The following is a 14,021-nucleotide window of genomic DNA, read 5'->3' as shown; positions in this document are numbered from 1 at the left end:
CGGATCAGAACCCAGAGTGTTCATCAGAGTTTTTATCTTATCGGACGTGCTGTCCCGACATGACCTTAATGGTGAATTGCTTTAAGTCATCACTGCAACACTTAATGGAGCAAAAATGCGATCAATGATAAATAGGCCCCATAATATGTAGGACTTTGGCGTGATATTTATACTTTACCCAGCATGCACATTCACATGTTGAATTAAAATAAAACCGAATTGGTGTCGGTAGTTTGGTATTAAGTTACTCATGCATTTGTTAGATACTTAAATGACAAAATATCAGACCATACATTAATATAAACAATAAGGTTTACAGTTTTAAAATAAAATTGTGTTACATATATACAGATAAAAAATTTGCCTTGCACAAAGATATAGCTAGTATTAAAATACCATTGAACATGGCCCTCTATTTCTACTCCTCCCCATTGCACCTATTTCCTGTTAGAACACCACATTCACTTCTTGGCCCACAAATGGGAAGATAATTTGCATGGGGAACTCTCAAAAGTGTAAATTAAATACACTTTTGTTTTACTCTCATCGGATGAACAGGCATCTTTACTGGAACAAAAAAATGCATAGCTGCATTTCTGTAAATAAATGTTGCTGACTTTTTAACTAAACCTGGCCTCATACAAGCATTTACCAGAATACCGCCCCCCCTCTCCATTGTTGTCCATTCGTTGCATTTCTCCATATATGCAGGTACATACAGGGGTACTGAATAGACAAGAGAACAAGTGATGACACCGTTTAGTCAGTGGATGGACAATGCACCGAGGGCATTCTGCAGAAAATCTCTCTGTATGTATATAGCACGAGCAAAGATTTCAAAAACTCTTGTCTTTTGATACGGTTGAATTTGCTACATTCATATCTCTGCATGAAACAATTATCATCATCACTATTTATTTATATAGCGCCACTAATTCTGCAGCGCTGTACAGAGAAGTCACTCACATCAGTCCCTGCCACATTGGAGCTTACAGTGTAAATTCCAAAGCATACACACACACATATCAATTTGTTAGCAGCTCACTAACCTACCAGTATATTTTTGGAGTGTGGGAGGAAACCCACACAAACATGTGGAGAACATACAAACCCCCTTTACAGATAAGGCCACAGTTGGGAATTAAACTCATGACCCCAGTGCTGTGAGGCAGAAGTCCCACCCAGTTGGCCACCGTGCTGCCCATAGCACTTTCACTGAGAGAAAGCCGATAACAGACTACAAAGCTTTTAAAAAATATTGCACATTCTTTCTCCATTATCTTTCATTTTAGAATACTTTCAATGTTCAAGTAATTGCTGCATTTTCTATAATTTGAACCAGTTTTTTCTTCTATTTCCCTAGTGTTATGTCAGTAGCTAGTTCCACAATGTTAGTCTCAAAGTAGATTCTGGTCTACAATCTACTACAGAGTACTTTTAACAAATATCCTCTCTCTGCGTAGATCACAAAAAAGAGGGAAAAAAACATAAGTTCCAGAAAAGGATATCACAGTTGTCTTCTTTCACATTTCATATCTAAAACTGTACTGTATAAAGGCTGGTGTTGTGAACATCCACTACGGTCTTGGTACCTCGGGCAATAATCTTGACCAGAGATGAAAATTATTGTCAGTCATTCACTTCCCCCAGAAACTTCTGTAAAGCTTTGTCAAGTGTCACTGATCACCGTATGCTTAATATATAATAGAGCTACAGACACGATTGTTTTAGCAACACTACCTTGTGCACAGATATATCATATGCATGCCAAATATTAAATTAATAAAGTTTCTCTGTTGACTCTTTAAATTCATCCAAACTGCTCAGTTGCCCTCTTATGTGTTTAGTCTGGAGACGCAGTTAATACTCCAGAACATGCTTGTGTAAAAAAAAAAAAAATGATGATAGCCGCCGCAAACAGCTTCTACAGTATAAAAGCTCCGATACGCAATGAACTTAGTTCATGCGCTAGGTCTATTTATAGTATTAGGGGTTTCCCACGACAGTGTTTGTGGCAGATCTCTTAATTTTTTTTCTTTTTTTACACAAGCATGTTCCGGATAGGATATTACAAATTTGGGGTCCTTCTGGCTGAAGATAAGAAGACTTCAAGCAACAAGGGGGCCCTCCTGGCCAAGAAGTAATAAAGGCTTCAAGCAACAAGGTGGGCTTTTTGCCCAAGAAGAAGAGAAGACATTTCAAGAAGGACTTTGGGAATTACAAATTTATTTTGGACTTGGTCTAGCAGGACTATTGGATACAAATGTATTTGAAACTTGGTTTACAGACATTTTAGGATTAAAAGCTGCTGACAACAGATGAAAACATCAGTGGTGAGTATATTGGGGATTTATTATTTTTAATAAAAGTATGTGGTATAAATGAGGGTGTTTAGTGTCTTTATTGTGGTTTTATTATTTTTATTAAATGTATGTGGTTGTAAACAGGGTGTGGTGGTTTATTTAACATTTTCTTTTGTGGAACTACAGGTCCTAGCAAGCCGTGGGTGTCAGGGTATGTTGGCACTTGTGGTTCTCCAAGTGTTAACATGCCCTGGCTGCCATGGGTATGCTGGTGCTTGTAGTTATACAAGTATCAGCATGCCCATACTGCTTATGGCACCCTGGCTGGCTGGGACTTCTAGTTCCACAAAGCAAAATGGTGTCATTTTATTTTTTAACTCTTTTATCGCCATTTATACCACTGCCCAGGGGTATAGGAAGAGCTCTAGTGCTTTAAGACTAGGGCTTAAAGCTCTAGGGCTAGATTATTTAGGGACCCCACTCCCTAGGGAATCCAGCCCAGCACTGAACAGCCTGGGGTTGGTTGTCATTATGGCAGGTGGACCCCTGCCGCGTGTCCCTCTACTATAGTGCCACCCACCCCAGGCTGGTTTGCCTAGTGCTGGGACCCCAAGCAAAACATTTTCCTGATTTTCACGTAACCAGCAGTAGGCTGGCAGCACTAGGGTTTATAGTGAATAGAGGAGGGACCCCACGCTTTTTTTTAAAAAAAAAAAAACTTTTATTTATTTCTATTAGTTTTGATAGCTGCAGGGACCTCCGGCTCTATAGACAGGCAGTGTAACAGTGATGTGTTTACTGAACACATTGCTAGAATGCAGCGAGTTTTATCTGGCGTGTTTTAAAGCAAACTCAGGAGACTTGTATAGCTAGAGTGGCAAACAATCGGGAGTTTGATCTCTATCGATTTTGGAAATAGCGCTTTTGAACAAAACACATCTTTGGCGATTTTACATTAAATTTCAGGTTCATACATCTGCGAGTTTCAACTCTCCCGAGAAAATCGCTGATTTTGCAAAATTGCACCTTAATCAATTTACCCCCAATACTTGCTTAACGTGCATTCAGCTTATTAATCAATTTCACTTTTGTTAATGGACTCACTCTGACCCAGGATGAGCAGGAAGTGGTTTCACTAGCTGCGGGGTGTGTAGTGTTTCGTAGCCCCCCACATAAGAATTGCACAGTGTATCCCACTGACAGGGAATCTTGTAGCTGGGAAGCAGGGCAGAGTGGAAGTAGGTATTCTGCCGTGCCAGAATTAAGGGGTTCCCCCTTACAGGAGTTTTTGTGGAAGGGAGGCATTCTCTCAAACAGCACCCACAAAGAGACACAGTCAGTGAGAGGTACAGAGAGTGTAGGTAAGAATGCAGAGGTTAGCCCACAGCTATTTAAGGACCAGAAATCCAAGCTAAATGAGATATTTAACCCCTTCTTAACCCTTCTCCCCAGAGAACCTATTGAGACCCAGCTAACAGCTATTCCATTTGAACCAGGGAGAATCTGTGGGAGTTGGCCTGGGCACTAACCTGACAGTCAATACCCATGCCATCTCTTAAAAAGGAGAGGTGTCGTGAACATAGAGAGCTTACAGTTATGAGTTGCAATAGCAATACCGAGGGATTTCCTAGTTTTACAGTTTCCAGTTCACGTTATGTACTCTGCCTGAGAACCTGGTATAGAGGATTAATAATAGACAGTTGTACAGGTGAAAGGAGCATCAGCTATTTTCAAAACAGACATCTGTTGAACACTGCAACAAAACCTTGTACCTGTACTGAGGGAAGGACCAAAGTAATTTGCTAAAATATGAACGAATTAATTACGTTCCTATCTTACTCGACTATCTTCATAATTCATAAATGTGATTATCATGTAGGGATGACCCTTTAATCTGCAACGATTAGTTTAACCATGTATCCTGTATGCCCATAACTTGTCAGGCTCCCATAAAGACCTTAAATTGCTATGCATTACTATCCTTTAGTGAAGACAACAAAAATAAGGTAGACACATATTAGGAGTTGAATAACTACACCAAATATATATATATATATATATATATATATATATATATATATATATATATATATATATATATATATGAAACTGGGTCTCATTGGACTGAGGACTTTTTATTGTACTTTATGATCCTGGACCCAGTCTAACTATATACACCGGAGCTTCAGTGTATTATGTTTAATGTCATTTCATGTCATTGGGTACATTTTGCCCTGGGCTGTTAGTAATCAGAGCAATGTCTGAGTGATTGTTAAGATAGCTAGCTGCCTGACCAAGTTAGGTATTTAGGTTAACAGGTAAACTAAAAGGTAATTAGTTTAGAACTTCCAGATAATGTTCAATGTATTGTCACAGTACTATACTGGCTGGCATAGCAATGTTTTAATATGCATCAATATAAATGTTATTGTATCAAAATGTATTACAGGCTCAAATTGTTTAACGCTGAAAAAGAGCAAAAGAGTGCCCTGGAAACACAATTCTTTCTTCTGAAATTTATATTTGTGTGGGTGCACCTCCCATCATATATGTTTATATGATTAATTCTATAGACATAGAGGGGTTTACACATGGTGCAGTGAAAAATTACTCCTCAATCCAGTACTTGTGTTATCTGCTTTTTACATTGCTATATATATTTTACCTGTATGGTCTGTAATTAAACCACCTCGTTTCATGCATATTACTCTTCGTGGTGTTTATACTAGGAATCCTGACAGTCATAACTTGTATATACAATAGGATGGAAATTCTGGACACCCCTTTGTCAATAATTTGCCTAGTCACTGCCTGCCTCTTTTGTATCCTAAAGGAAAGATTAAGTCAGGAACCTATGCTTAACAAATGCTATAAGTCTATGACAACTACAAGTAAGAACCACCTCTACTCATCTCCAACCTGGCTCCATTGTCTCACATCTTATTGTTGTCATATGCCTTCCCAAAGCTCCCCCTTATGAAAATGTTTCTACATGTCACACCCACATCATACAGTTCATTACCTCTCTAAGGTGTCTAAAAACAGATGATAGGGATGGTTTTCTCTCTCTACTTTTAGCAGTGATTGAAAACCTCTTAAAAGCTTTGTTGGACCAGTCTCCAGGCATATGTGCATGTGTGATCCAGAGATCAGGGTCACACATGCGCAGTGATACTGAAAGATGGACTCTGTTTAATGATTAAGTACAACAATCTTTAAAAATAAAAATCATCCCATGCTGACCCAGAAGGCCGCTTTCTTTTAGTGAGCGGCACTCTCCGGTCTACTCCCGTCACTCTGGTCTCAGTTTATGCCCCGAATCAGAGGCAAAAGCCTTTCTTTACAAAGCTCTTTAAGCAAATTCAGCGGTTGGCGCAGGGCCATGTTATCATGGGAGGTGACTTTAACATTACTCTCGACCCGGCTCTCGATAGGTCTCCCCCCTCCTCTCCTCGGCGGGGTATTTCCTCCTCCTCTGAATCCGCCACCTTGTCCACACTCCTTATACACCATCATTTATATGACTCCTGGAGACTATGTAACTCAGACGCCAAGGATTATACTCACTTCTCAGCCCCACATCAACTATACATGCGCATAGATACATCTCACACTCACTCACTCATCATGTGACGCGGGCTGACATTACCCCCCTCTCTTGGACAGACCATTCGGGTGTTTCCCTCGTACTAGATCTCCTCAAACCGCCCCCCCCCAGCGCAGTAGATGGCGCCTAGACGACGCACTTTTACTTAATAGATCTATCTGCCTAGACATTAAGACCTCCATTACTAATTACTTTCAGGAAAATTCAACCCCTGATGTTGCCCCCGGAATTGTTTGGGAGGCTCACAAGGCTACCATCCGAGGCCAATTAATTAGTCAATCAGCTGCAGCTAGAAAGAAAGCAGCTGAGGAAATCTTATCCCTGGAAAGTGGGTTAGCTTCACTCCTTACTCAGCATCAAACTCACCACGACCCGACCCTACTTCCCAAGATTGCGTCAATGAAGGGCCAACTAAATACCCTCCTCTCCCGTAGAGCAGCTGTCACGATGCAGAAGCTCCAACAACGGTATTATGATAAGGCAGATAAAGCTGATTCCGTATTAGCTAGAAAGCTCCGGAAAAAAATAGCCTTGCAACATATTGATAAAATTCGACAGTCTCCTTCTGGAGATGTAACTTATGACCCAACAGGGATAATTAGAGAATTCAGGGACTTCTATTCTTCCCTCTATAACCTCGATGCTCCCTCCCCTCGTCGGGACCCCCAGCCTCCCACCCTGTCCGATTACCTTTTATCTACACCCATCCCTAAAATTACTACCACACAACAATCTGTCTTGAATGAAGACATTACTCTATCGGAGGTATTGGCAGCAGTTAAGTCCCTGAAATCCTCCTCAGCTCCCGGCCCGGACGGCCTCACCCCCCAGTACTATAAAAAGTTTGCCTCGGTCCTCGGTCCTCACCTGACAAAATTTTTCAATGAAGTGCTAGGGGGGGCTCCCTTCGACTCCGCCACCACCAGGGCTAATATAATTGTAATTCCCAAACCGGGAAAAGACCCCTCTCTCTGCGCTAGTTACAGGCCCATCTCGTTACTAAATGTTGACCTAAAATTATTTGCAAAAATCTTGGCCTCTAGGTTGAATCCACTCCTTCCAGCCCTCATCCATCCTGACCAGGTGGGCTTTATTCCAGGGCGCCAAGCCCCCGATAATACCAGAAGGATTATTGATCTAATCCACACGATAAACAATGATAATCTATCCTCTCTCGTCATGGCGCTCGACGCCGAAAAGGCATTCAATCGCATCTCCTGGTCATTTATGGAGGGTGTGCTTCGAGCAGTGGGATTCACAGACAAATTCCTGACAGGTATTTTGGCCCTCTACCGATCTCCGTCAGCTACTGTTTCCGCTAATGGTCTGACCTCGATGCCCTTTTTGATCACGAACGGCACACGTCAAGGATGCCCCCTCTCCCCACTGATATTTGCTCTAGTCATCGAGTCATTGGCCGCCAGAATTCGTAACAATCATGAGATATCTGGCATACAGGTGGGCCCCTCTACCCATAAGATTGCCCTATATGCAGACAATGTTTTGCTCACTATCACTAATCCCAAAACATCGGTACCCCCCCTCCTAGAGGAACTAGATCTCTATGGCTATTTCTCGGGCTACAAGATCAATCCAGATAAGACGGAGGTTCTAGACTTTAATATATCAGCTACAGACAAGTTATTATTAGAACACTCCTTCCCTTTTCACTGGGGTCGCCGCAAAATTAAATACTTGGGTGTTTCCATCACAAAACACTATCGACATCTATTTCAAGCCAATTTTCCTCACCTACTCGATCAAATCAAAATAGACCTTACATCGTGGTCACAGCTCTATATCTCCTGGCTTGGACGCATTAATGCCGTCAAAATGAATATCCTCCCCAGGCTGCTCTACTTCTTTCAGACTCTCCCCATCCGCATACCGCCATATGTTTTTAAATTCCTACAATTCCATGTCTCCAGATTTGTCTGGTCGGGCAGACGACCCCGGGTCCGACTTAAGGTTCTTCAGAGGTCCCCGCGGGGGGGAGGTCTAGGGATTCCTGATTTTCAAAGATACTACCCCTCCGCCCAACTTGCTCAGTGTGTCCTATGGTCTGGTCGGACGGAAGCCAGAGTTTGATCTAAAATTGAGGCAGAGGGTCTGGGACTGCTTTCCTTATCGTCTCTCCTATGGGTCCCGAGGCCTCGTCGCCCCAAACGTCTGTTATCTCACCCAATAGTCTCACACACATTATCCATCTGGGACTCATCATCCCAAAAATTCGCTTTATCTCCCCATCCCTCTCCGGTAGTTCCGCTATTCAACTCTCCGGAATTTCCTCCCGGACTACATCATAACTCATTCCAGCCATGGTATTCGCGGGGAGTCATCTACCTCAATCATTTATCCACCTTAGTAACTTTTCCTCAGTTTTCTGAAATTAAATCACAGATCCACATTCCCTTAAAGCACTTTTATCAGTTCTTGCAACTTCGCCATTTCCATAGTGTTGCTAAAGATCGCCTGCTAGCCCGACCTCTCTCCACCTTCGAAGCCCTCTGTCTACGCCAATCTTCAACCAAAGGTCTGATATCAATGCTTTACCACGAACTTGCTTCCCCTTCTTCTTCTCTTAGACCCCCCATGAACTAACCTGGGAACGGGACCTTGGAGAAGAGCTACTGGAAGAGGAATGGTCTGAAATTTACGAGAACGCCGCCTCTAGTTCCATCTGTGTAAGAATTAAAGAGAATCTTTATAAGATGCTTTATCGGTGGTACTATGTGCCCTCGCGTCTTTGCAAAATCCATCCTGATTCATCTGATCGGTGCTGGCGAGGGTGCTCCCATGAAGGCACATTTCTCCACATATGGTGGTCGTGCCCAAAATTGACAGGCTTCTGGACCCAGATAAGAGGCCTGATTAATTCAATTCTCCTGGTAGATATTCCCCTGGAGCCAAAAAATTTTCTTCTCCCTATGGGGGCTCCCTCGGCATCCCGACATGAGAACAAATTGATTAGACATATTGTTTCGGCAGCTACCTGCCAAATAGCGGCAGACTGGCGTTCGCAATCCCCTCCTTCCATGCAGTCCATAATCAACAGAATTTGGCAGATTGAACGGATGGAATACATGACCAGTATTATCCGAAACTCCTCCGGAGCCTTCTCCAGGGTTTGGGACCCATGGTTATCCTTCTTCCAGGCATGCCCACCCTTTATTTAACTCCGCTTTAAAACCTCATTCTTCTTCTTGGATCTTTTTCCAACTAACAATGGATCTAGTCACTCACTCCTTCCCTTCTCTCCTATTCTCTTTCATTTCTCTCTCCTTTCCTCCTCTATGTATTCTCTCTCTTTCTTCCTCTTTCTATAAAACCTTAGGTCATCTGTCATTACTAAAATTGTTAGACTGGTTGACTTAGTATCCTCTTATGTTTCATGCTGATGGCTGATATGGTTTCCTCCTGTATACTTATGCTATCAATATGCACTCTGTCATTTGTCCTATGATGTTCTCATGACCTTGCAAAAATAAAACGTTTAAAAAAAATAAAAAAATAAAAATCATCAGGCATCAAAAAAATTAACTATGTAACGTGCAGTGCATTGTCCAAGGATATATGGTAGGGAAAAACATGACTTCAAAAGCAATAGATGACCTTGACATGAAATAAACTTATTATATTTTAATGAACTTGGAAAGTAGTTATTGGTGTTATTGCAGAATATAGTTGGAGTCTTGCAGTTGTATTAACACAATTGTAGAAAGGGGCTTGTTGGGTGTTCTATCGAAAATGTAAACCCTGAAACTGGTCTAAAGTGAAAATTAGAAAGAATATGAATATTTTGGTGGATGATATTCACAAAAACAGTAGTGGAGTGGGGAACACTGATGACTAATGGTCTCTGGTCTCTTATTCTCCGCTAAATGCTTAGCTAACATTGTCCCAGCATAACAAAATGTAATTTGTTTCTGCATTAAAACAAAAGGGTATTTCTCCATTTCTTTTATAAAACATATTTTCCATAACACTATAGGCACTTAAGTGTTTCTTATCAATTTAAGTACACAGTTCAAGATTGGTGTGTGTGTGGGGGGGGGGGGGGGTGTCCCAAACAATTTCTAGGCTGAACTAGTAATGTCAAGACAATTTACATGCCTCAAAAGCAAACTTTGGTAACCATTTAAACCTATATTTTATCTGCTCATGTGATGTTATAAGACATGTCCCAGCAGACTGAGCCAGCTTATTGGATAAATTCCGACTGCCTACAGCGCTCACTGCATCAGTGATCCTGTACTCACTAAATGACCTAAGACACATCAGTAATTCAAACATTCTCTTATCTCCCTCATTCTCCTGAGGGAAGTGAGATTTCTGTCAGTTGCTGCTGCTATTGAAGCCAAAAGGCAATTTTTAAACTAGCAATTTGTTTCAGTAACAGTTCCTGCTCAATTCAGTGAAAACACCAGGAGTAGATCATGTATAATGGCTCGACTTGTATGGCTGATTTTGCATTGATTATATCTGTGTGCATCTACTTGTAAAACTACAATACAATAAATGTATTTTACTTTCAGACTCTGCACAACGAGAAAGATGTGCAATAGAACAAAACAGATACAAGAAGCGTTTTCTGCAACAGAAAATGTAATGCATTTATAATCCTTGCCTTGAATTTTTAAACACTTTACATTACAATGATTGTTTCTCTCTCTCTCTCTCTGTTTTAGCCCAGCTATTACAGCACTGGTATCACTAACATTTGGCCGCTATCTCCTCGAGCCCTTCTTTATACAATGCGAGATACCAGACCTCGCTATCAAATTTGTCACAGCTTTTGGAATAAGTAAGCATTACCCATTTATATCTGAATTTTATTTCTGGAACAAAAAATATCTATATCATGTACCATCAATACCTGCTGCATAAAGTGTGATGTACTGTTATAATTTTTCAAAAATAAGCTAACAAATAGGAATTTTAAGAAAAATGTTGTATGTCTCCTTTAAGAGTTAATGAATGGCAGAACATGTATGGAATTTTTATCCCCATTCTTGGTATCCAGAAGACTTGAAAAACCATACAGCAAATAAATATTTACTGCTGCTTGGTGGTGATATTATACACACAGAGGTGATTGTGAGCAACTCTCCTCACAGTCACTTATAAGACTGCTTTACAAGGTAATGAGGAAGGGAAAATTGGGGGCAGGTGGGTTAGCATTTAAATGTTTTTAAATATATTTTTATGGCATATTTAGGCATGGTGCTTCAATCCTCAGAAATTCAATTTATCCAGAAAACTTGCATGCATTTTGAGTAAAGTATCCCATACCCCTATTTTATCTAAAAAAAGTTATGATAGTATCTAAGGGTTATGGCATGTTGATTTATTGCTGTATGCACCATATGTTTATAAAATGTATATATATATTAGAGATGGGCGGGCTCGGTTCCCCGACAACCAAACCCACCCGAACTTTGGGTATCCGAGTACCGAGCTGAGCAGCTCGGTACTCTCCCGCCCGTTCAGAATCCAAATCGAAGTCGAACATCATTGTGACGTCGTCGGATCTCGGGGCTCGGTTCTCGCGATACTTCAACATTATAAATACACGCCTCCACAGCAATCCATCGCCATTTGACAGAGGGAGAGAGCAGGGTGTAGTCACAGGCTGATTAGAGCAGGGACAGAGAATCCAATATTCTGAATCCAATAGTGCTAACAAAAATCGCTAGAGAAGAGGAGGATAGAGGACTTATTGTTTTTTTTTTCAATATTTGGCACTCAAAGTGCTTTTGGGTGTCCCCCATTATCTTGCCTAAATATTTCTGGCTGTCAAAATTGCTATTTGTCAGCAGTATCTTACCAAATAATTTTTAGCACTCCTCAGTGCTTTTGGGGTGTCCCCCATATTTGTGCATAAATATTTCTGGCTGTCAAAATTACTATTTGTCAGCAGTATCTTACCAAATAATTTTTAGCACTCCCCAGTGCTTTTGGGGTGTCCCCCATAATTGTGCATAAATATTTCTGGCTGTCAAAATTACTATCTGTCAGCAGTATCTACCAAATAATTTTTAGCACTCCCCAGTGCTTTTGGGTGTCCCCCATAATTATGCATAAATATTTCTGGCTGTCAAAATTACTTTCTGTCAGCAGTATCTACCAAATAATTTTTAGCACTCCCCAGTGCTTTTGGATGTCCCCAATAATTGTGCATAAATATTTCTGGCTGTCAAAATTACTATTTGTCAGCAGTATCTTACCAAATAATTTTTAGCACTCCCCAGTGCTTTTGGTGTGTCCCCCATAATTGTGCATAAATATTTCTGGCTGTCAAAATTACTATCTGTCAGCAGTATCTTACCAAATCATTTTTAGCACTTCCCAGTGCTTTTGGGGTGTCCCCCATAATTGTGCATAAATATTTCTGGCTGTCAAAATTACTATCTGTCAGCAGTATCTACCAAATAATTTTTAGCACTACAAGTGCTTTGGGCTGAGAATATATTCAAAGCAGTCCACATATGAGCAGAATGAGCAACCAGGTTCTGTCACCATTCCTGATGTTAGTGTTCCCAGTACGTCATCTGGGAAAAGCAATGTCAAACTACACAGTGTTTTGAAATCAGTCCAAAAAACAAAAACAATTTTTTTTTTACTGTGTTGAAGCGAAAAATAAGCAAAAAAAACTGAGCAAAAGTTAAGTGCCGATAAAAAAAAAAATTGCCAACATGCCATTCTATACACGCAGTGGCAAAGAGAGAATGAGGCCTTCACCTTTGGCTATTAGTGGCAGATCCCAAAAAGTTACCGAGCCTAAAATTGGTGCACAACTACTGTTACGCGTCAAAGCCGAGCTGCAAGATAACAGTAAGGCATTAGAGGATAATGTTTGCTCTGATTTACAAATGACACCAATCCCTGTGGAGAGTCCATCCAACAGTGGTATGTCTAATCGTGAGCATTCTGTTAGTGTACCCATAAAGAAGGGCCCTTTCAGCAGTTCTGCTGATGTGTACCTGAGCAGCCCGAGTGTAGCCGGTGATACACAAATTGAGGATGCCACTTTGAAAATAGATGAGGATGAGGGGGAGATTTGTGGAGGTGACGAGGGCGCTAATGAGGATGTTGATGATTATGATGCAGACAGATACCAAATTGCCTTTCTCAATTTCTATTAATATTCTAGATTATATAACGGCCAAATAGTTTTCTATTTTACTACTAGTGGAGAGGGGATCTGATTCAGACAGATACCAAACTGCCTTTGTCCATTTCTTTGTATATTCGAATTTCTAGTTCTACATTCTATGCAGGCTGCTTTTTTTTCTATTTTACTACAAGTGGATTGATGTATGATGCAGACAGATACCGAACTGCCTTTGTGCATTTCTTTGTATATTCGAATTTTGAGTTCCACAATCTGTGCAGGCTGCTTTTTTTATATTCAACTACAAGTGGAGGGTGGGGTGGGGCATAGATAGCCACCAAACTATCGTGGTCCATTTAATTTTACTTTCTAGTTTTACATTCTGAGCAGGCTGCTTTTTTTATATTCAACTACAAGTGGAGGGTGTAATATACACCCAAAGACGATGGCTACATTGCCAATAATCAAAGATGGAGGAGGTAGACAACCAGGTTTGTCTGTATAATTTGCAGACAAGTGTTCGAATTAAGAACGGCCTACCAGGGGCTAAACAGTTTTTTTCATAATTTATTAGCTTTAGTATTACCTCACTTATCTAAGAAACTGGTGGAGCACTAAATTAGGTTATTTTAGTATTAGTAATTAGTATAGTATTTTTTTCAGAAATAGCAAATCAAAACCAAAAAAAACCAAAACCAAAACACGCAAGGGCGGTTTGCAAAACCAAAACCAAAACACAAAGGTAATCCAGATCCATAACAAAAACAAAAGCAAAACACGGGGGTCAGTGACCATCTCTAATATATATATATATATATATATATATATATATATATATATATATACACAAATTAACCCGTGCATGATACTCATGCATTCTAGTCAAATCAAGCTACTTAAGGTATTAAAAAGGTGCTTGTCATCTTCATCGCCACACACACACACGCCGCTAGGCTTTTATATATTAGATAATGCTAAGAATTTAGTAGGTCAGTGT

The 14,021-nt window shown here is 40.5% G+C and overlaps 1 protein-coding gene across 1 annotated transcript in view; it reads left to right on the top strand.

Moving 5' to 3' along the window:
- Positions 1 to 14,021, top strand: part of LOC142109205 (cystine/glutamate transporter-like) — a 159,194-nt gene that overhangs the window by 24,893 nt on the left and 120,280 nt on the right. The window contains exon 3 of the mRNA XM_075193336.1: positions 10,599 to 10,714. Coding sequence (XP_075049437.1) covers positions 10,599 to 10,714 — 116 coding nt within the window. The remainder of the gene's footprint in view (positions 1 to 10,598; positions 10,715 to 14,021) is intronic.

The sequence above is a fragment of the Mixophyes fleayi genome, chromosome 1 (genome assembly GCF_038048845.1).
Source record: "Mixophyes fleayi isolate aMixFle1 chromosome 1, aMixFle1.hap1, whole genome shotgun sequence".
Taxonomy (NCBI): domain Eukaryota; kingdom Metazoa; phylum Chordata; class Amphibia; order Anura; family Limnodynastidae; genus Mixophyes; species Mixophyes fleayi.
Note: the sequence above shows the minus strand (reverse complement) of the source record. Positions and strands in the feature narration are given on the sequence as shown.